General features: G+C 32.6%; 1 protein-coding gene across 1 annotated transcript; it reads left to right on the top strand.

Annotated features, from left to right (window-relative positions):
- Window positions 1-2,469: 2,469 nt before the first annotated feature.
- LOC124537093 (zinc finger CCHC domain-containing protein 24-like) lies at window positions 2,470-22,941 on the top strand. Its single transcript, XM_047113810.1, has 4 exons — window positions 2,470-2,815; window positions 18,009-18,200; window positions 21,206-21,370; window positions 21,708-22,941. The coding sequence occupies exons 1-4, from the start codon at window positions 2,660-2,662 to the stop codon at window positions 21,819-21,821; spliced, it is 627 nt and encodes a 208-aa protein (XP_046969766.1). The 5' UTR covers window positions 2,470-2,659; the 3' UTR covers window positions 21,822-22,941.
- The last annotated feature ends 1,674 nt before the right edge of the window (window positions 22,942-24,615 follow it).

The raw sequence follows: 24,615 nt of genomic DNA, 5'->3' as shown, positions 1-24,615 counted from the left end.
GTTAATTGGGAGATGACGTCAGACAGAGAAGTATTGAAGAAGATATGCTGCGCCGACCTCGAATAAAATTGGGATATGGGAAATTAGGATGTGATCTGTAATGTCATATCAAGCTTTAGACCGAGAAATAGCGATGGATACATACAAATTCTAAAATGTAACAATAGTGTACAGTGAAATCAGATCTTTTTTTTCTTTTTTTTAATGTACAAAGCAGAGGCCTATGCACCAACTGATTATACACATCTATAGCCAACAATAAATAGGAACTAAAATGTTTGTGCTTGTGCCTGTAGTTTTTCTAGCTCTTTCTTCTAACCGGCACATAAAAATACTAGGTATATTGGCTATCTACCCAGGGTATGTATAAGCCCCACCACAATGTATAATATCTTTCTAAAATTATTATATAAGTTATTTCCTACCAATACTTCATATGTTTTTACAACGTTTTTGCAGTCTTAAATAACATTCTTAATTCCTTAGTTTTAAAGACTAAAATGCTTTGTAAGTACCAAGCCCTCTCTTTGAATTGTCCGTCTGTTGACAGAAAGTTTTGAGTAGGCGATTCAATTTTTAGCACTTATAAATAATTATGTATACAGAGTGCGATAAATTATAAGAAGTCATTCAAATGTTACTAAAACACTTAGCACGTCAGTTCTGGATGAAATATAATCCTGTTATATTCAAAAGTCGAAATAGCTCATTTTATAAGTGGTTTGTATAAAAAAATCGGGTACAATTAGAATTTATGAAGTGACTAGTAGATATTTTTGTAGAGTTTATTAAATTGAAAGACATTTTTTAAACCTTTAATCGTACTTAAAATGATGGCAAAAAATTATGTTATATTTTTTGTATGGCTCGGGGCAAAAAATTTGCTTATAAAATTGTAACATCTGTTCGAAATCGAGTTTTGAGGATAGCTGAAATACAAAAATCTATTAATGCCCAAGCTAGCCCGCAGAGCTAGGACAGATATCATCTTAACACGGTCACGTAGATTTTTAATAACGATATATGTAGTTTTTAGTCTACATTTTTGTCACACGTTAAAAAGGTCTTATGACAACTAGAATACACTGCTAAGATTTGACGTTTTGGTTATATTTGTGGCGGATTTTCACCACACAAATACAGACTTAGATTTATATGCACGATATGTTTTATTAACACAAATCAATTCATCATCGTCATCATATAAAACAAAGTAGCTTAACGCCTGTCTGTCTGTCTGTCCTTATGTATGCTTTGGTCTCTGAAATTACGAAACTGACTCTGATGCAGTTTTGTTTAACAGATTAATTCCAGAGAAAGGTTATATACATGCACAATATATTAAAGAAATACTGCTATTTTTAGGGGTTTCTAAAGAGATGTCGTGAATGACCATTTTTTGCGCTTACATTACGAAACCTACGAGGTAGAGCAAAATAGCAGTAGGTATTGTAGACGTTATCGAGGTCTTCAAAAGAGTCAGTCAATCATTCTGTAGTATATTTTGTATCAGCGCTGAACCTGAGCGAAGGTCGGTCGTAATATCGTAAAAATTGAGGTACTTGCCGAAATTTTAATCCGTAATCGATTAAAGTATAAAAATACGAAGAAAAAGGTTAACTATATATTCTGTTCCAAAATATAATCGACCCCCTTACTTAATATATTTAGAACTAGTATTCGGCCGCGGTTTCTCTCTCGTTTTATAGTGTTAGTTGTAATGTGTTACGCAGAATAAGTATGTCCTTTCTTGAAGTTCAAGCTTGCTTCATACCAAATTTCATCAAATTCGGTTCAGTGGTTTGGTTGTAAAAGCGACAGACAGACAGAGTTACTTTCACATTTATAATATTAATATAGAATACTCCAATCTTGCATCGTGTAATAAACACAGAAAAACTTTCGCATTTATAATAACAGTAATTGTATTGTTTCAGTATGTTATCGAAACTACATTTTGTTTACCAATTACTACGAGGTTAAACGCTAGCTGTTGGCCTGTTCGTGGTAGGGGGCGACGAAAATATTGCTCCAAGGAGTCCCGCGTTGGGTGTGCCCACATGTTCGATAGTGATGTACCAATGTTTACTCAAGATTATCGATAGAAATTTATTAATGAGATTTACCCGGCTATCTGTTTAGTAAATTAACAAATTATTGTTTTCAATGCTCTTACATTAAAAACAGAATATAGACTAATAACAATAATAAATTTAGTTTACTCATAAATGAATCTGAATGAATTTTTTACACATTGAAAGTTTAGTTTAGCTCATAAATATGAACATGTGACAAGTGAAATTATTGAAAAAGAAACATTTCATAAGCTAAAGTTTGATGTATATTTATTACATAAGAAATATTTAATTAAAATAATTTTGTGTTTTCAAAATTTGCTGTGACTTATAATACGTCGACAAAAAAAACAGCGTGGTCGCCATCTCTAATCCCAACATCTCCCGTCTTAAGGAGCGCCGCTAGTCACAGTGTGGCCGGCGCGCGCGCATCCCGCTCGACGTACTCCGTTCCAAAAATATCAACAGTCGGCCCGGCCGCGTTCCCATGCCATGTTCCCCGCGTGAACTCCTTGTTACGAATTGCAATTTCTACAACAGTTATCATCGTTTATTAAAATAGTGTTGGAAATTATCGATATCGCATGTGCAGTGCAATTTTAAGTGCATCACGTCACACCGATGCTGCGATGTCACCAACCGCCATCGGCGGTGACTTGCCCCAATGGTGTGGCAAGGCGGAGGGCTGTCCTCAGGCTCTGCTAGGCTGGCTCTACCTCACCCACGATCAGAACGATCAGGTATACGATAATTTCAAACTCCGGCTTCACGTAATTTTATAATCGACTGTTTTATTTATAGTACTTTTATTAATACGTTGGGAACTGTAAATAGTACTTCTATGTAACTCGGCATGTGCTCGTTGGATTCATAACATTATCAGAACTATCCAACATAATTAGAATTACAATATATCATATTTCTTGCGAGTATTACCTACATAATAATTGGAACATATTACTTGGTAAAAAAATGTCTTAAGTCGCTATTTCCTGGATCTCATCTATATATACATGGATATTATATTTGTATAACACTTTTTGTAAACATAATGTGTATTTTAAGGGAACAACTGTCCATCTTGTCGGCGATTCTAACACATTTGTGGAGACGCTTGACGTTTCAAAGAAATTCTATCGCAGTGAAGTGTTGTAATTTGTGTGCCGAGTTTTAATATCGTGTGTTTTCATTGGATTTCTTTTAATAATTATTAATACTTTATATATGACAGAACAATAAAATGTTTGCCGAACAATACGTTAAAAAATTTGGGTTAGATTAGAAAATTGGATTGGTTGTGTAGTTATTCCAGTTAGTAAATAACAATACAAAAACTATTTAGCAAATATAATGAGTAATATATAACATACTTATTATAATAAAAAGCTATAGAAGAATTTACAAATCAACGATTGATAATGATTTTTCATGGCACTTCTGTATTTTATAGTTCCATTGCATAACTAATATATTAATTTACATACAAAACGATTCATAAATGGATAATTATGGGTATAACAGATAGATGCATCATTCGATAAACCTACGTTAAATATTAACGTAAAAATTAATATTCTATCAAATCAAAATGGAAAAAATATCAATAAAAAAAATACAGAATTTTTTTTACAAAAACATTTTATATATTAAAAATTATAAATTAAATGGAATAAAATAAGAAATTTCAATAAAACTTTTTATAAAAAAAAAATGTTAAATTACTATTCGAAATCAAATTCGAAATTAAATCAAAAACTCATTGGAATATAAGATACATAATTTTAATCCTTTAACTATAAATGATATTTAAAAAAAAAAAAAATAAAAAAAAAAAACGAACTCACTTTTAACTCGCTCGCAAATTAGTCATTTATTGTACCACATGACCCCACCATATACATTATGTTTTGGTGCAAGTGATGTAAACCATGCAGGTACCGTCTAAAATTAACATTACGATCGACTTCCCCGATTTTAAACACGTGGTTAACGGCCCCAGTTCTAGACAGGCAATGCAGTTCACTGGAGTCGTACTTACTCAATGAGATGTAGTTTCATCCGAGACTGCAGCGAGGCGAATGAGGTTCGTTAACCTCATTGGTGAATTTTACTTTTTTTAGTAACTTTTTGAAGTGGCCAGTTTTTTCGCACGTATTTATCAAAAAAAAAAATGTTAAAGATCTCTCTGCTATCATCCATATAATCTTGTGTAGAATATATACGATTTTTTTTTTTATTAATACAAACTCTAACAGATTTACTCATAATTTGTATTGAAACTAGTATAAACAATTCTCTTATTTCTTCTTTCAAATTTCAAACCAAGCGTGACAGAAGGAGAGAAACGAATGTTTAATTAAACCGTTTAGCGGAATAACGTTTATAAATGGCGCCGTCATTAAATGATCAGAATGTTTTTTGTTAAAAACTTACTGTTTAGTTCGACTTTCAAACTATAAATTATATTTTTGTTGTCGCCATGATTTTTGATGTGGGCAACATTAGAAAAAAAGAAACATTGGCGGGAAATTTTAAATTCTGCTGAATACGCTGTAACCGGGATTATTGTTATAACTTTTTTCTTTCATTAATATATTTTTTTTTACATTCATTGCTGAACTTTAAAAATAAATTAATGTTCTTTTTTAACATTCATTACTTAAATTAACTCGTAAAGAAGAACGTGATAATTTAATATCGAGAATGATCTATAAACAATTAAGTAACAAAATAACTTTAGCTTAAGTCTGTCGGTGTCTCTGTCTGTTAATACCTTAATAATTAATCTGCCGATATTTAATAAAGCAAATCTTTGATTCTCTTTTATGCGTCCTTTGTCTTGTATCTCTGAAATATAAAAGCTCAATCACAATGCTTAATTATGAAATGAATGAGTTTGTTCTTGCATGTATTTCATTGAAAAAAATATATTATTTACTGTCTCTTTGGTTTCACGAAAATATCAATATGGAATATCAAAAGTAACAAAGGTACAACAAACACCCAGACCCAAACAATATAAAAAACTAATTAACTACATCGACTCGACGGAGAATCGGATCCGGTACCTCGGAGTGGAGTACCCATGAAAAGGTGTACACACTCGACCATGGAGGCCGTCATTTTAGAATCTTCTTGTCACAGATTTTAACGAGAGAAATAGTCTAGAAAGTCAGTAGATAATATTCCTCCTTTCGTTCCTTAAAGGTTTTTAAGGATAGTTAAAAAACACGGGAATATTAAAGTTATCATGAAAAGCGCTAATCGATTTTGATTATAATATTTAAAAAGTAAGTGATTTGAGTACAATTATCATCCAGTTTCGAATATGCTTGTAACAAAATAGATCTACGAATTATATTATAGAACTAAAGTATAATGTTGAGTCATAATTGTGATATCGCATGAGTTTGTATTTGACCCTAAAATAGTAACTAAATACGTCAGCAAAATTATTCCTGAGTCAATAAAAATTGGTTCTCATTGTGCTTTGTTAATAGTCAAAGTAAAACCTCCTTTTAAAAAAAGGTGTCCTCTTTGATTCCGGTCACAACATTCAATCTCTATAATTCTCAGGAGAAGTACTCAAATGATATCACAAACACAGGTATAAGATCCCTTTCATCTTTCGTGATCACATGGAACAGCAATATGTCGCGACCAAGATTCGTTTTGAGCCACAGAAGTGTTTGTATCAACTTCCAAACTTTTTTTTATGGTATAGGTTGGCGGACGAACATATGGGCCACCTGATGGTAAGTGGTCACAACACAATGACGCTGTAAGAAATATTAACTATTCTTTACATCGTCAATGTGCCACCAACCTTGGTAACTAAGATGTTATGTCCCTTGTGTCTGTAGTTACACTGGCTCACTCACCCTTCAAACCGGAACACAATAATACTGAGTTCTGTTATTTGGCGGAAGAATAACTGATGAGTGGGTGGTACCTACCCAGACGGTCTAGCACATAGCGCTACCACCAAGTATTCTTGAACTTAAACTTCTGGCTGCACTGATATTGACCTGATAACTCTTATAGATTCGACACACTAATTCATAGCTTATTTATTTATTTATTTATTTATTTATTTTGGAAACATACAGTAACTATTGAATACATAAAAATTTTAACATAAAAACTATTACTTAAACCTAAATTGTTTCCTATGTTAAATAATTCATACAATTTTTACAATTACAGTATAGATGCAAATAATTATTATTACAATTTAATAAAAATTTTAAATTTAACAGTCTTCAAAGCTAATTTAAATTAAATTAAATCGAACTTTAAAAATAGATAGACATATTACATTGACATTGACTAATTAAAAATTAAGTAAGGCAGTAAATAATATAGTAAATTAAAATAATAAATTCACACAATAATTCACATTAATAGATAATATTTAAAACAATACACTAAGAGATATAAGATTACACAATGTTATCGCTTAATACAGCCTCAATCGACTTCCTATATTTGGGGAGAGAAAGATAAAATATGTCAAATTCATTGAACAAATTGTTGAATTGCTTACAGCTTCTATAGACAAAACGGTTACTTGCAAATTTTGTTCTAGTTATTGGTAAGCTAAATGTTGGTTTGTGTCTTGAGTTGATTCTAGGACAATTAAAATTAAGATCACCAAGAAGATAGTTCGAGTCTACCAAATTGTGAAGAATTTTGTACAACATGACCTGATCGCGTTCGATTCGTCTATTATAACACGATTGATACTGCTCTAAAGTTTGCGGGTTACTGCACGACCTAAATTTGCAATGTTTTATGAATTTTTGTTGTATCCTTTCTATTTTATCTATATGAACTGTATACTGAGGACTCCAAACAGTAGAAGCATATTCTAAAAGAGGTCTTACGAGTGATTGGTATAGTAATACAAACGTTGAAACATGCTTAAACTCCTTGGAAATCCTCAATATGAAACCAAGCATTTTGTACGCTTTGGATGTAATTTTATCAATGTGTTCAGCAAAGAGTAATTTAGAATCCAGGTAAACACCCAAGTCCTTTACCAATGTAGTTCTATTTAGTATCTCACCATTTAAATAGTAGTCGTATTTTATAATGTTTTTTTTACGACTAAATGTAATAACGTTGCACTTTTTAATATTTAAGAAAAGAGAATTAATTTTACAGTAATTATATAAAGAGTTTATGTCACACTGTAGATGCTTACAGTCTTCATTATTACGTATAATTTTGAAAATTTTGTTGTCATCAGCAAATAATAAAAAGTTAGAATTTTTAAATACTTTATCGATATCATTTATGTAAATATTAAACAATAAGGGCCCCAAATGGGATCCTTGGGGGACTCCGGATGGTACCGGAATAAATGAAGAGCAGTACCCTTTTATAGTAACAGCTTGACTACGATTTTTAAGATATGACTCTATCCAGCGAAGTAGATCGCCATGCACACCGATAGACCGTAACTTAGTAATAAGAATGTTATGAGAAATCTTATCAAATGCTTTGGAATAATCAGTGTACACGACATCTACCTGATGTCCTCCGTCCATAGCCTCGAGAACAATGTCCGTAAATTCACAAAGGTTCGTTTCAGTTGACCTTCTGTTGACAAATCCGTGCTGCTCTCTTAAGATTAAAGGACGTATTAAAGGAGAAATCATATCATAAATAATTAACTCAAACAATTTAGGTATACAACTTAATTTTGAAATGGGCCGATAATTTCTTATGTCATGTCTATTACCATTTTTGAAGATGGGTACGACAAAGGACTTTTTCCAAATAGAAGGCATAGTACATGAGCTTAAAGATAGAGAAAATAGTAAATATAAAGGTAAAGATATAGTTTTAAAACATTTATTTAAGAAAAGAGGTGGGATTCCATCAGGCCCAGATCCTTTATTGATTTTAAGCTGTTTTAAATATTTTTGGACACTAAACAATGAAATGTCAACAGAAGCCAAGTTAAGAGCGTGATTATTATAAGAATCCAGGCTATTTATTTCATCGACACCACGGACTGTGTCAAAATTGGATTGAACGAAGGAAGAATAAAAGTAACCATTAAATAAGTCACTAATATCATGGCCATTGTCGGCTGAGATACTGTCCAAAAACATCACGTCAGGTAATTCAGTCGACTGCCTTTTAGATTTTACAAAAGTCCAAAAGTAACGTGAATTTCTTACTAGAATCATCTCCGCGTACTCTATGTATTTTATATAACTTTCAGTCTCTAAGCGCTTGTATTTAGCGCGTAAAAAACTGAAAGTTCTATAATCGCTATAGTTCTCATAGATTTTCCATTTTTTGTGGTATTTCAACTTTTCTTTGGAAACCTTTATTAGAGCAGGTGTAAACCATACTGGATATTTATTAGAACCAATTAGCGTTTTCGAAGGGATATGCGTATCTATTATTTTGTTTACTATTAAGTAGAACAAGTTAGTTGCTTGTTCTATATCCAGTCCATGAAAGCGGTCATACCAATTCACTCGAGAGAGTTCACTGTTAATTATGTCATAATTCCCTTTATTAAATAGACGAATAGTACGGGGAGCATTTCTAAGGGTACTAAAGTGAATATCCTTCAGGACTATGTCTAGAGCCGGATGATGTAAATCCTCCTTAACCAATGGTGATAAACAATGGCTAACTAAGCATAAAGAGTTACTAAATATCAAATCAAGGTGACGGTTATGGTAATTTGGAATTAAATTATATTGTTTCAAATTATTAAAATTCATGAAAGCTGACATAGATGTGACAAGTGCATGAGAACTAGATCCGTGTACTTGAGCTGACGTAGAATCACTAGATCTTGACCAATCCGCAAAAGGAATATTGAAATCCCCTAGTATCAGAAAGATATCCCTAGGGTTCACAATAAGCGTTTCGGAGATATTTTCGTAGAAATTTATCAGGTCATCGCATTGTGTACTACATTGAGGGAAATAGCAGCAGTAAATTCTACATCTAGATTGGTTATTGTTATTTTTAATTTTAACACACAAACTTAATATGTCACAGGAATATACATTATTAGAAGGTTTAATAACCACGTCGCCAACAGACACTCCCTTACGTACGGCAATAAGAACACCTCCGCCCATAGAATCGTTTCTGGAAGAATAATCACGATCACAACGATAAATTGTATAACGGCAATCAAATAATTCGGAATCATGAATGCTCGGTAACAGCCAGGTTTCAGTCAAACAAATCACGTCATAATCTGAATGAAGAACATTCGAGTATAAATTGTTAAGTTTCGTGCGTAGACCTCGAACATTTTGATAAAATAAATTCACCTTAGTAGCCATAAGATCTTAATATAACTATATGCTAACCAACTAACGGTTAAGGAAAGTAACCGTCTAGTTGATAATACCAAGATTATTAAACATAAGCAACCCGAATTCATATATATAAACATAATGTGGAAATATTGTCCAGAATATGGGCATAGTTTCATCTTTCTCCAAATCCCACTTATGTAATTTGGTCGATATATTTTATATAAATATAGCAATGCAATTCTTAAAAACAGATTAACAATCAAATATTCAAATATATGCATCGAGAAATACAAATTGTAAGTACAGATTAAATTTTTTTTAAATCAATTTCGGCATTAATATGGTAAATAGGAGAAGTATCATTTTTTCTAATTAAAATTGAGCAGTTCTTGACCCAAACGTATTTATAATTCTTTTCACGAGCTAAGGTCTTAGTTTTACGCAACAGCATTTTGTTGAAAGTAGTTAAGTGGTCATTAAAATAAATGCGACCACTGTTGTCTGCATAACCAATATCGGAAGCTTTTAAATGCTTTTTTTCCCGAAGTTTAGCTAAAAAATCATCTTTTTTATAACGGGAAAGAAAACGAATTATAATTGGCCTAGGTTTTTTGCTGTCGTTAGATTTAGGTGTAACTCTAGTAATAAAATCGATATCATTGTTAGAACATGCTGTGTGATTGACCAGGTTGGATAAATTTTTGAATAGCTGCATTAAATTTTCATTTTTAGATTCCGGGACACCAATTATTTCGATATTTGATCGGCGTGACCATTGTTCCTTCTTATTTAAATCAGACTGTACTAGTTCTATAGATGAGCTCAGGTTTTTAAAATCAGATTTTAACGAGTCACAAGTCTTAAATTTATTTTCGACGATATCTATTCTTTTTGTTACGGCTTCATAGTTTTCGCTCATAAACTGAAGGGATTTCTGCAGAACAGTAATTTCAGATTTTAGATCTTCCAGAATATGTTGGAAATTCAAAAAAGCTTCCTTAAACTCGACTTTTATAATTTGCCGGATATCGTCTGAAGATGCTGATACTTGATTCATAGTTTTCTTATTTGAGCATGTAATTACCGTGTCGGATGAAGCAGCATTTTTATTGGTTTTTTGTCTCTGTCGTTTAGTTATATTATTGGAAGGCCCACTATTTGTATCGTTTTTAGGTGAGTTATTAGAGCACGATAAACAACGCCAGGATTGTTTTAGGTGTTCATCGAGAATACAAGAATCGGGTAGGACACACGACGAATGAAATTCGCGGTCACATGATGTGCACACCAAAGGACCTCCCGGCTCAGATGTAGTTTTTTTGCAGCATGAGAAATCCATTATTGGTTAAGATATTAGGTCGAGAATATTCAATTAAAAGTCACTTGAAAAGAAAAAAGACTATGTCTTGTCGGTCTCGAACTCAGGATGATCGCATGTAAAGCTCGACGTAAACCACTGCGCCACGGATATCTTAATGACGATTGTAAATATTAGGAACTATATGTGCCGTGTAAAAGATAAGTTAAAGTTCAATGAACTTGCTTGGTTTTTTCAATATGAAACTCATTAGCACAGACACATATATCACTAACCGATGCACAAAGCGATGACTGTTATAAGTTCAATGTTCATAATTTTGCTCATTTAAAAATGAGAAAAAACGTAGATTTTTACACTATCCGCACTAAATTTACTGTTATAATTTATCACAAAGGGGTCCTCTTCTATAAATTTATTATTAAAATGCAAAACTTGGAGACTAAAGGATCGTATGAGATTTTTAAAATAGAACAACACAGTATGCACCTATACTGACCACGGGCTCGACCCGAACTGAATCGATAGACCAACAAAGCAAGCAACAAAATATAACAATAAATCTTCACAATTTATTAATTTTGTCTATGAATACTGTTTGAAGCAACGCAGTCAAAGAGTAATACCTTTATAAAAAAAAGTTAATTACAACTGAATACAAAACAAAGAGGCAGCTGGTTTTTCAAATCGGTCGGTTAATCGTAATTCACGGAACTGCTTTACATATCATATTTTATCTTACGATAGAATAATAACGTATCTGGTATAACTACGTGCCTTGACATAAACATACTGAATTAAGAGTGGAAAGTGTCAAATTTAATTTGACGCGCACATTAATGCGCGGTGTTGGTGTCAGGCCTCAAAGGCCTCCGGACGTAGTGATCGTACGGAGTAACTCGAGGCACAGGAATATACAATCCCATATCATTATGTTGTCTAAAACTAAGTCGCTTACCGCTGTCTGTTCATACATTTAAATCTTTAAAATTACGCAACGTATTTTAATGCGGATTTTTTTAATAGACAAATTGATTCAAGAGGAAGGTTTATATGTAAAATATGTCCATAATATAATTGAGAAACACTGATAATTTTAGAGGTTTCTAAAGTGATGTAAATAAACACATTTTTGCGCTTACATTGCAAACTCTACGAGATCAAAATAACAGCATTGAATATATTATAAAGGTCTTCAAAAAAGTCAGACATTCTATAGTCTGTAGTATATTTTGTATTAGCATTGCACCCGTGCGAAGTGGGGGCGGGTCGCTAGTATAACATACAAAATCTATGAACGAACGAAATTGTTTATTTATTTCTTAGCTGCTCAATTGATTATGACCTAATTTTACATACAGGTAGTTATTACAGATAATCAAGGATAGGTTATAACCTAACCTAACCTAATCCCCCCATTACAAACGTGTGAAAACTAGTTATATATAAAGCATATTGTATACATAATATTTTTATGACCGACAACTTCCTCTACAGTCAATAACGACTGGCAACCTACGCAATCTGAAAGCGGTGTACTGTTTATTACTTTAAATATAAAAACACAATAGAGTCACCTAACTTTATTCATTCTCAAAATCCGATGTGATCGCACTTTGCTCTGACTGTCTTAAGAACTGAGGGCCATTATTAGGTATACGTTCATATTCAGGCATGAGACCGTTACACTGTCAGCTTTAAAATAAATTAAATAGTAATTCAAAAATGTACATTTATATGACGTAACAATGTACATTTTTTATGTAAGAAAATGTAAAATTTATCATATGAATAATTTAGGTACTTCAACGGTGTTACACAAAACCGAACTACCAATTTATTTTTTTATTTCGTCAAAACTGGTATAATAAGTACCGCTCCATTAATAAACAAAATGAATGAATATAGATACAGGTATAAAGAAAGGCAAGCACGTGTCTGTGAAGACTGATGAAAAAATATAATCCTCTTAAAAGAAAGAAAGAAAGAAAGCATAACAAGAAACTCACTTTTGTATCATAATATTTGTTAGAAAGCCGTTCGGTTCAAAAATCTAACAAGTGTTCAAGCACGAAAGATCATGCATGACTTTACAATTTATTAAAAACGATTCATCGCTCATAAGAGTCACGTATGTTTGCACAAATAATGACGGTTATATTGGAATAGACCGATGAAAATTCTGAGAAAACTAAAAAACACTTTATCATGAAAATATGAATAATCCAGAATCCCAAAGATCAGAGATCAAGTAAAGGATCACAAAACTACAGACGGAAATTCTAAGAAGAATAAAAAACACTTTATCATGAAAATATCAATAATTCAGAATCCCAAAAGATCAGAAATCAAGTAATGGATCATACCACCTAGGTTTATTCGTCGAGAAATTCTCAGTATATTAGCCTCGCGTTTGGAAGTGAGAATCATTAATACAGGGAGTATTAATGATTCTCACTTCCAAACGTGCTTCGTAAGGCTTGTAAAGCCGTGAGTCTTGCCTTAAAGTAATAAAAATGATAATCATGAAAATCTGGAGAGACTGTGTGGTTTGTATGATTGGTGTGTATGCAGAATTGGTATTTATTCAAACGTACATAAACACTATATTATAGTGATGTCTCAATCGCTTCAATTATATTCGCAGCTGTTTAAAAACACAAAAAAAAAATCAAACGAATGATGATTTCAAAAAGAAAAACGAGTGTGTAGGTTATCCACAATATTTAACCAATTTCACCCACGTAGCAAACTTTAAATTTTATGACTCCAGCGATATAATTAAGATATTCGCTGCAAAAGTTATTTATCTTCTTTACATTATAAACTTTAACAGATTTTTCAAGACATTCGTGAGATTCAGAAACAAACTACTGAAGTAAATATTCATCCATTGGTGATAAAAATAATCTCATATTGTTACGGGGCAAAGGCCAGGAAAACTTGGGGCTTCGTTTATGTTGATCCCATAGTTAAGAAATACAGTGAATACAAATTATATGGTAGCCTATTATTTGACAAATAAAGATTTCCTGACGATATCCACAGCTGAGCAAGGGATGAATTTGTCCAGTGGACCTAAAATTTTAGCTTTTCTCCAACTCCCACTTTTGGTCTTAAGTGTTTGGAAAACTGGCCTAATCTGGCCCTATTCTTAAACTGGCTAAAAACACTCATTTAAACATGACTCAACATTTAAAAAACCATTCCAATAAACTCAGAATTTATTTACCAAACGTCTGAAAAAGTTCAAGAGACTAATCTCCTTTCCCTCCAAAATTCAACACCTAAAGTTATTTTTGTAAACAAACATAAAAAAGTCTAGATTTATCGTACACAGCTGGAAAATGTCGAGTCGTGAAATTCTAACGTGTCGTTTTCAAAGAAAGATGCAATTAAATGAGGTTTTGACACCGTAACGTATTCAATTACCAATTTTTAATGTTCTACATAATTAGAACAACTACCAAAATCAGAATCGATCCATTAAATTTCAATATAACAAACTGATTCGTTAAGATTATTTATGTTTTTAACTTATTTGAATTATTTGCTTAGATGTCAAAATACTTAATATCCTGTTTAAAGGAAATCTTGTAAATTATTATCTCGTATGGCGACTTCCCTGGTCGAGCAGTGTGTACACCGGTTTTCATGGGTACGCCACTCCGAGGTCCCGGGTTCGATTCTCGGCCGAGTCGATGTAGATTACCATAAGTTTTCTATGTTGTCTTGGGTCTGGGTGTTTGTGGTACCTTCGTTACTTCTGATTTTCCATAACACAAGTGCTATAGCTACTTACATTGGGATCAGAGTAATGTATGTGATGATGTCTCATATTGTCTCGTATATAAGAAAAAGAGCGGATGTATGAAATAAAAAAATATGTATATAGTAGGTACATATGAACGTTTAACCGTTCGTTACTCGTAACTCAAATATCGATCGCCATATTTACTGTAACAATTCGTTAAATCTTGGATACGGACATAGACCAATGTTTAAGTCTGTATTCTTACCGACCGAGGGATATTTGTAAACAAGGTAATAAAATTATCAATGAATAGATGTTTTCGTCTACCGTCTGAGTTTTTTTATCTGTAAAACTCGTTTCTTAATTCAATGACAAATTCCATTACGATCGTGATGAGAAAATAAACAGATTGATAGTTACTTTTCCAATATTAATGTTAGTAGTCTATATTAACTTCTAGACTGTTAGTATGCCCGGAACACTAAGCCTAAGCCCGACATAATATTTTTTACTTTTATCCATGCGAGTTACGAGGCGTTTAAGACCTCGTACGAATATTATCATAATACCGGTACGGGGCTTTTTAGAACCCGTAGCATTTAAGAAACTAAAACACTGATGGAATGTGATAATTTGATGTGATCGAATTTAATTTCTTCGATGCGGTACGTGGTCAAAGAGACCCCGTATTAAAGTAGGTACACGATTTTGTTTTCAAATGGCATCATATAATATATTTATCAATCCTACTATATATCTAATAGATGTTACGGCCTCCGCACAATAGACAAATATATGTTTTTCTTATCCGCAGCGCAGGGAGACATTCACGAGGCGTATTAAACCTCGATCCGCATTGAACGTGTTAATATACAGTGCAACCTCGATATCACAAATCGCAAGGGAACAAGTAAATATTCGTTATATCAAGTAATTCGTTGAACTGAGGTTTGTTATGCTGAGGTTAGGTTGGTCTGATTACCGTTATAAAGAGGTCATCTTGTTATAAAGAACTTCTACTAATAAATGATAACAAATTTTCATCAAATTACTGTATGTATTTTCTATTTAAAAACAATTAGGTAGGTAACAAAAACTTTTTCTTACATTCATAATCTAAATAAATTGCAGTAAAATACGTAAAAGTGGGTACATATCTTGGTGGGAACTTTATATAAAGGTTTTGGATTGACAACATTCGTTAATTAGAGGTATTTATACTTTTTCTTGACACTTGAAAATTCGTTATAAAGAGGTTGTTCGCAAAAAATGTTCGCAATGTAATTCAAGGGGATAACGAAGAATTTGTTAAATCGAGGAATTCGTTATATTAAGATTGCACTGTATTAACATCCAAATCGTCTAAATTTTAAGCGTCTGTAGAGCGTCGTACAAGCCCATCTAGATAGGTATCCATTCATCACATAAACATATTCTAACACCAAGCAGCAATATTTATTATAACTGTGTTCTTTTTTAAAGTTTAAGCCAGTGTAACTTTACGCATCAGGGACGTAACATTCTAGTTTCCAAGATTGGTGCATAGGTGATTTAAAAGAATACTTTATATTTCATAAATCGATATCAATATAATGTACCGATTTCTTCGGTTTGTGGTAACAAATTACCAGCAGGTTGCCAGTCAGCCTACCTAGCGTTATACTGACACACATGTATCTCCAACTTAATTTCCTGTAATGTTGTCTTAAATTTTCGCGATTATTACACATTGAAATAAAACTAGTTATAACGGAACCGTCAACGACCCATGGCGGTAGTTGTAAATAATATATCTTTTGTTCTTCAAATAGACAAATGCCAACTTAGTCTACCCGTGACCACGAACGCTGTAAAGTGCTCGAAACGTCGGGATGTCAAAAAATAATTAATATACGCGATTCAAATCCGTTATAACTAGTTTTATTTTAATTTCCTGTAATTTATCCTACAATTCTATTATAGATCATTATAAAATATATATTGTCAATATATTTGGAAAATGTGTACCACAGATGTTGTACCTAGAATCCTCTACCAAATTGTCGCGCTTAGATATTTAAACTACTTACGAACACCAGTTTTTTGACTCCCGGAGATACAAAGATTTGGTGAGTCAGCGCGTCAACGCACGCGTCTTAGAATTGGAACGAATCGGTACGTAATTCGTTAAACAGATGCGCGCGCGCCGCCCGACCAATGGAAGTACGTTATTTACTGCGATTTCATTTGTCTAATCGACCCCGCATCGCGTCGTATTGATTACAATCACGCGCAGTTGTTAACGACAATCTATTGTTGATGTAACCGACCCTATACTCTGTTAATGTTTTTGTATTGTTCTAGAATTCATATTAATTTCTTTTTGGAGTAAGTCAAAATAAAAAAAAACTCCTGATCCTAAACTCCGCTTTTCATCCCACTGTCACCATACTGTATCTCAAGAATTATGATAGTTTGACAGTTTAAATTTTCATAGATGATGTTTTTGTGTTATTTAATACACCAGACATGATTTTTTGTCGTTCATAAGAACGACAAAAAATCATGTCTGGTAAGCACTTCTACGGAACCCTCGGTACGCTAGTCCGACTCACAATTGGCTTGTTTCTTATTTAGTTTTTCCTAAGAATTGTTTTTTTTTTTAACTGAGAGCTATATAGTTATTTAGTTATCTATATATTTATTGGTACATAACACTTCTATTTTTATATTTTGCCTCCCATAATAAGCTGCATTATTAATATTATAAATGTGAAAGTATCTCTGTATTTTTGTCTGTCGCTCTTTCACGACCGCTGAACCGAATTTGATGCAATTTGATAAGAAGCAAACTTGAATTCCAAGAAAGGACAGCCTCTACTTTTTTTGTCTGATTCATGACAACTTATACCCCAAAATGCGAGCGAGTCTGCTAGTTATAGAATATATAATTATATATCTCAGTGAACATCGATCTCAACCATCAGACTGTCAAAATTATCTATGTTGAATTAAAGCCACTTAGACCTAAAGCACGTAAACGCGAATAAATCAACTGAGCACTGTTCTAAATCAATGTCGTCGGACAATCGTCGGATAGATCGGATCATTGCCAAAGTCCGACTTATCTCAACGCCGATTGGTTGAAATAAACATTATGGAAATGAAACATGCGCTAATTGGTCAATTCGATTTGGTTGACATTCTACGTCATAATCTTTGATTAAAAGATATACAACAACAACAACAACAACAACAGCCTGTAAATTCCTACTGGTGGGCTAAAGGCCTCCTCTCCCTTTGAAGAGTAGGTTTGGAACATATTCCACCACGCTGTTCCAACGCGGGTTGGTGGAATACACATGTGGCAGAATTTCTATGAAATTTGTCACATGCAGGTTTCCTCACAATATTTTCCTTCACCGCTGAGCACGAGATGAATTATAAAGACAAATTAAGCACATGAATCAGCGGTGCTTGCCTGGGTTCGAACCCGCAATCATCGGTTAAGATGCACGCGTTCTAACCACTGGGCTACTTCGACTCGTGATTAAAAGATATGCTATGATAATATTTTACAGTGGGTACCGGGATCAGTATGGGGTCCACTACCGACCGCCGCGACGGGCTCCACGCACCAAGCAGACGATACCAGCTCGCTGGCAGAACAGCTGACGGCGCTCTCCCTTCGCCGTCCCCCGCGACCCCCGCCCCCGGCCTACATGTGCCACTTGTGCTTCAAGAAAGGACACTACATTGGAGATTGTCCACAGGTAATAAATACAATGCTAAACTTTTTCAAGATTTTCAGGATCAATGTAGTTATAGATACAAGGGACATAAGATCAGACCCTAACGTTGGCAATAGTCCGGGGTACTTACCGTCACATATTTACTATGTTAACCTACCCTCAATATTCGGGCTATTGATAAGCACATATATGTCATGTGATAGAAAAGCATAATAACTTCTTATTAGTCTCAATTGGGCCTCTGTACTTAAAATTATCACCATATATCGAAGCCGATTTTTTATACTAGATGAAAACTCGGCTTCAGTTGAAACAATTATTTAATATTATATTATGTATATGTAAGTATATAATAATAATTTTACAAACATTGTGATTTAACAGCTTTGTATTGTATTCACACACAGCTTTCTGAACGCATCCGTTAACGTCAAAAATTGCCCTTAAATTGTGATGTCGTTCTTTCAGTTTCATTGTATCTCAAATACGAATTCTGCAGATATATTATGTCGACTAAAATCATTAGTTTTTGGTTACTATCGTAGACCTGTTCGAAATGATTAATATAGATGAGAAACAGAAAAAAAAATACATTTTAAGAGCCAAAAACACTGGTCTTATTTCTTATATATGAGTATTTGTATGCACATGATGTATCTAACTAACTAGATAAAGGTACAGCAATCACGTTCAATGGTTTTATACATCGCCGTGCGTTCACCTTGTACGTACCTTATGTTCGTGTGATGTATGTTACTGATATTATAAAGATAGATACATACATATATACAGGTAACCTGTGCAATTCTCTATTATATCATGACACAGGATATACTACAAATTATTTTTATTCATAGAGAATATAATAAGGTACATTTTAAGTTACAGTGCAGCTATTCTGTGACTCGAAAATCACCGCAGAAAACGATCGTGAATTATCAGAATAATTCGTAATATTGACTTCGAAATTTAAGGGATACAGAGCCGTGGTTAGAATGCTAGAACCTTATTTGACCATTGCTGGTTCAAACCCAAGCAAATAGTGAAGGAGCACATCGCGAGAAAACTCTGCTTGGGTCTTATATCAATATAATTCTTCTTAGTGTGTATCTACCAACTCGCAATGGAGTAGCGAGTTTGATTATGCTCCAAACACTTCCACTAAGGGAATAACCTCTATATTCACAATCCATGAATGATATCCCAAGTGAAAACCTAAATAATAGCAGTGTAGTATTTAATGTATTGTGTAAGGTTTGTCCGGAACACCTCGTATGCTCTTTATGCCTTTCATTTCAAGTTCCAAGAATGGCAATCCAACAGTTCTGGAAACCGATCAACTGCAACACACGTTCATAGACACCGGAGGGACACTGCCAACTCCAAACTGATAACAAAACCGATAGTATTTAATTGCAACAGACCAATGATACACATTAAAGTGTATCTAAAAAAATCATTGTCGTAAGTTATCACCAAAAACTACGTGTTCTGTATGTGTAGCTATTTCAGCTGTTCACTGGCTTTATGCCAGATTATTGAAAATTATATTCATATTTTCGACCGTGGAAGGAACATCAAAATTAATTCATCGAAGCCATGTGTCATAATCGTTAAATTGATCTGTCGACGCCTCACCATACATTCTAAATTAAAAATAATTATATAAAAATAGCACAGCTTTATTCAAAAGAAAACGACACATGGCTTGAGGACCGAAGTTATGTGCCCAAATACGTTGTATTTGTCGAAAATTCATAACGAACTTTCAATATAAGATAATATTTTGATTAGATTAGAGATTTTATAGATAGATTATAAACAATAATAATGCATTAAATTGTAAGCAGTATGGTACAGTTTACAATGATCCGACAGTTGGCGATCTCGTGAGATAGATTATAATCTAACGGTATTTACAATTATACGGTGTTATATAAAAAATGAAAAACAATAAAGTAATTTTCATAACATATTATTTCGAACGTCTGATTTCATTGGGTCGTTCGGTTACTAATAGGATTAAATTATATCCTTGATTGGAAGAGAAGAATTAGGAGCAAAATAAACTGTTAACAATTATAACAACGTAAGTATTAACATTGCGAATTGCTAGATTCTCAAATTCCTAACTAATTTCTCTTTTACAATTGAACATGATATAAAAAATATATACAAATTAAACACACGAGGTAGATTCCGCAACCACAAACATAATTTATAGTGTGATGTCAATTACATTATTCATAAAATAATCGTTATATTATTTGTTAATTCACATTTATTCTGTTAAATGAACGGTTATACCGAAATAATTATTAAAAAAAGAAAACCTAGAAGGTTTTTTCTTGTTGCCACGGTGATAAAGTTGTTAGTTGTAAAGTCACTACTTTGATTTATGTTCACGAGATTAGTTTGGTACACTTGTTTCGATATAAAGAGCCTCTGTTTTGTCACGATAGCGTTTATACTTGAACTCTCAACTTTGCTTTAAAAGGAAAGCATTGATTTGCGTATCCAATTACAGATTGGAACAAAGCTGATTGTTACAAAAACCGTTTCAAACTCAGGGTTGAATAAATTTCATGACAAATTTTGAATATATCAATCAATTTATCTCTTACTGACATCAATATAATTTGAATGAAAATCCCAACGCTTTGTATTACCATACAACTGTTTTGTAAAGTTTATTTGTAAAAGGGAATTTATACCTATGTTTTATTATTTGGAACATGCCCTTATAATAATCAAATAAATTGTAATTGCGCACTTGATTCATCTTTTTCGCCTTGAAGATGCTCAGTAAACAAACGCCAGTTTCTAAATTTCCAAATTTGAAATTGGAAACATATTGGTTGTGCGCATGAGATATTAGGAAACAAAACACTTCTTGGGAAAAAGTTACGTATGGATCACATAGTACCTAGTTTGCAAGTAGAAGAGTCAGAAGAAAAAGTCGTGATACTTCTGTATACGTTACTCATGCCAACAGAAATTAAAATAAAATAATGTTATGATTCCAGGCCCGACCGAAAGGCGAAGGTTTGACACCTTACCAAGGAAAGAAACGTTGTTTCGGCGAGTACAAGTGTCCAAAGTGCAAACGCAAGTGGATGAGCGGTAACTCCTGGGCCAATAATGGTCAAGAGTGTATCAAGTGTCGGATTAACGTATTCCCTCATAAACAGGTGAGATAAAATACAAATCATTTATTATATCTCTTTCTCTCTCTTTTTGGTTTGGATTCATCTTCAAATTCAAACTTAAATTCATTTATTCAATAGCATTATACTTACTTATTAATAGTCTAATAAAACATTAACACCGGTTTGGAAAAGAAAGCACCCTGACCTAAGAAGAACCAGCTAACGAAACTTTTTTGTCAATTTGATTATTCACTTATTTTATTCAATATGAAAACAAGTCATATAGTTTAAAGTAAACAATAAACTACATAACATCACAACCGCAAAATAGTATCGTGCTCAATAGGTAGATTAAATATGAAGTATCACTTGATTTCAGAGACCTTTGGAAAAACCTGACGGACTGGATGTCAGCGATCAGTCAAAGATCCATCCTCAACATCTCTGCCAGAAATGTCGTTCGTTGGGATACTACTGCCGCCGTGAATATTAACTTTCGTTATGTTTTTACCGATATTAATACATTATAAAGGGATAGTAATTATGATGATTGTTTCCGCGTACTATATAGTATATTTATTCGCACAACCTTTGCGATTTCCAACATGGAATTAAATAATATTTACTTAAATTTTAAAAACGATGACAAATGCCAATAAATGTATATTAGTGCGTAAATTCTTAAACAAAAGAGATTTGACTTTACGCTATAAAGTCAGAAGTCTTCAACACAAAAAATGTACTAACTTCGCTTGTGAGCAAGTTTTTGTACTTTATTCGTAAACCAGTATTCCTAATTACTCTACTTTCACCCGATGGCTTACCTAGTTGTTTGGCTTTATCTTTTCCAAATTTTGATTGATCGTTTTGGCTTTTCAATAGTTTTGTTTAATAGATTAGCATCTAACATATTATAACCTTATTCAGTCTCATTCTGATTATCATCTCATAGTATTTTGTCGTCTAAATATAATAATATAAATTTTTTGAAACTATGAAATGCCGCTCAATCCACCAAATTTATCAAAAGGAACACAATTTTTTGTATTGTAACTATAAAATACCGCTCAATCCATCGGAGACCTTGCATATCAATGTCGTTTAAAAATCAAAACACCGATATTTTCCTAAACATCTTTGGTAAATAAAATGGAAATTTCTAGTACTTTATTCTTATATTTGGTATTTTTCCGCTGGCGTACTTGACCAAATAATTAATTAATTATACCATGTACCATTTTCACTACCTTTTATATGGTAATAATAGTCCCTCGTCATATTTTGAAATACTGCGGGATGATGCCGATTAAATACTGATATGGCTCTAATTATTCAATTGAATATTGCATTGCATTTTTGCATTAAATATTGAATTGCATTGCAATTCTATTACTCATTGAATGTCAGTGACATAAATAATCCTAACGTGTATTTTACTTAGATATTTATTGGGTTAAATACAGAATATTAGTTATTAGTAATAGATTTCCTTGTCTGGACTATTATTCTTAAGATTCCACGAGATTATTTTTTAAAAACCATGAACGACTCATAAAGAAATTTAGTCCGTTGCGCGTCAAATCCTTTTAAAACAATGTTGGAAGCCGAAAATGGTAAAAAACTTTTCTGTATGTACAATCGAGGTAAAAAACGGTCGTCACATTTAGATCCATTTCGTGTGCTCAGTATGTAGCGATAATCTGCTTAACCGATCCAGAATGACATATTGCGTCGCAATGATTTGATGTTTAGATTCAAAAGGTACTAAGAGTTTAAGAGATCATTTAGGAATTTATTTGAAAACTGACGAAGGTTTTCTTATTCTGTACATAAACTAATCTGTATGTACAATAAATTATATTAGCCTAAGAAACTTGTATAAGTTTCTTTACTACAATTTACATCTTCCTTAATTACCTTAGACGAATGCACCAAATATAAATACCTAAAATTCGATTTACCAAATATTAATATGTAATATTAGTTACTTAAGTTATTAAGTTACTTAATACTTTATTATATGAATTAATGTTTTTAAATATTCTTTAATAAATTACATCCTATATACTTTTAGAATGTTAGTTTATATAAAAAAAAATCTTATATATATAATGCTGATACATTAATATTATGAGTATTTTTTATTTGAAATAAAATGTATATTTCGAAATCAATTAAAATGATATTGTATTTTTAAATGATAAGTTTAATTATAGTATATTCTCCAAATGGCATTAAAGTTACTTATAAAAAATATATGTATATTAGACATAAATGTGTGACAACTAAAACTTTAGATTTAAGTATATATCCCATTTCATTTCAATTTGGACAGAATGTAAACAAAATATTGAGAATTAAAAAAAAACAGGAGACAAAATTTAAGAAGTATTAAAAAAAATCATATAGACAAATGTGTAGTTGACTAATTACCTAAAATTAGGTTGTTATTTAAAAAATATTCTAGATGAATACTAGCCAATATTATTGCGTCGGACTAAAATTTTTTTTCTTTGTGGTAACGTGGCAGCTCTTTCTATTATATATATATTTGGCTAAATAAATCCAAAATTAATATCGGGGATCAATTCTACTAATTTACAATTACTACGAAGAGTCCTATTCGAACCGACTTTAACCGAGCTGCGATTGCGATTATTGTTTTTTTTATGAAATAGGGTGGCGGACGAGCATATGAGCCATCCGGTGGGTAAGTGGTCACCATCACCCATAGACAATGACGCTGTACGAAATATTAACTATTCCTTACATCGTCAATGCGCCATCAACCTTGGGAACTTAGATGTTATGTCCCTTGTGCCTGTAGTTACACTGGCTCACTCACCCTTCAAACCGGAACACAACAATACTGAGTACTGTTGTTTGGCGGTAGAATATCTGATGAGTGGGTGGTACCCACCCAGACGGGCTTGCATAAAGCCCTACCACCAAGATATATTGTTTTGATAGAATAGGAAAACGACTACACGGAATCGATTCCAAGTCGATTACGATACTAACAATATGTTAGTAGAATTATTACCCCATTTTACTTATCCATGTTTTAAATTTAAATATATTTAGTTCTAGAATCTTGTTTACATTCTGAAAGATTGTTAATGAAGTGATAATACATTTACCATTATAGTATTTGATCATTAGAATGTTAATATAACTAATTAATTATGCTACCTTCAATCTAACCTTAATTACATAAGAATGGTGTGTGATATAATTATATAGTTACTAATTAGGAATAAAGCACGTTCCGATCACACTAAGGCAGG

This window comes from Vanessa cardui, chromosome 17 (assembly GCF_905220365.1).
Source record: "Vanessa cardui chromosome 17, ilVanCard2.1, whole genome shotgun sequence".
Lineage (NCBI taxonomy): Eukaryota > Metazoa > Arthropoda > Insecta > Lepidoptera > Nymphalidae > Vanessa > Vanessa cardui.
The sequence above is the reverse complement of the archived record's forward strand: the minus strand, read 5'-3'. Positions and strand labels throughout refer to the sequence as shown.

Bases quoted from the DNA above. Each gene is read 5' to 3' on its own strand.
- LOC124537093 (XM_047113810.1), top strand. From the start codon at position 2,660: ATGTGCAGTGCAATTTTAAGTGCATCACGTCACACCGATGCTGCGATG. The intron at 18,201-21,205 runs GTAATAAATACA...TTATGATTCCAG, and splicing joins ACATTGGAGATTGTCCACAG to GCCCGACCGAAAGGCGAAGG. The intron at 21,371-21,707 runs GTGAGATAAAAT...ACTTGATTTCAG, and splicing joins ACGTATTCCCTCATAAACAG to AGACCTTTGGAAAAACCTGA.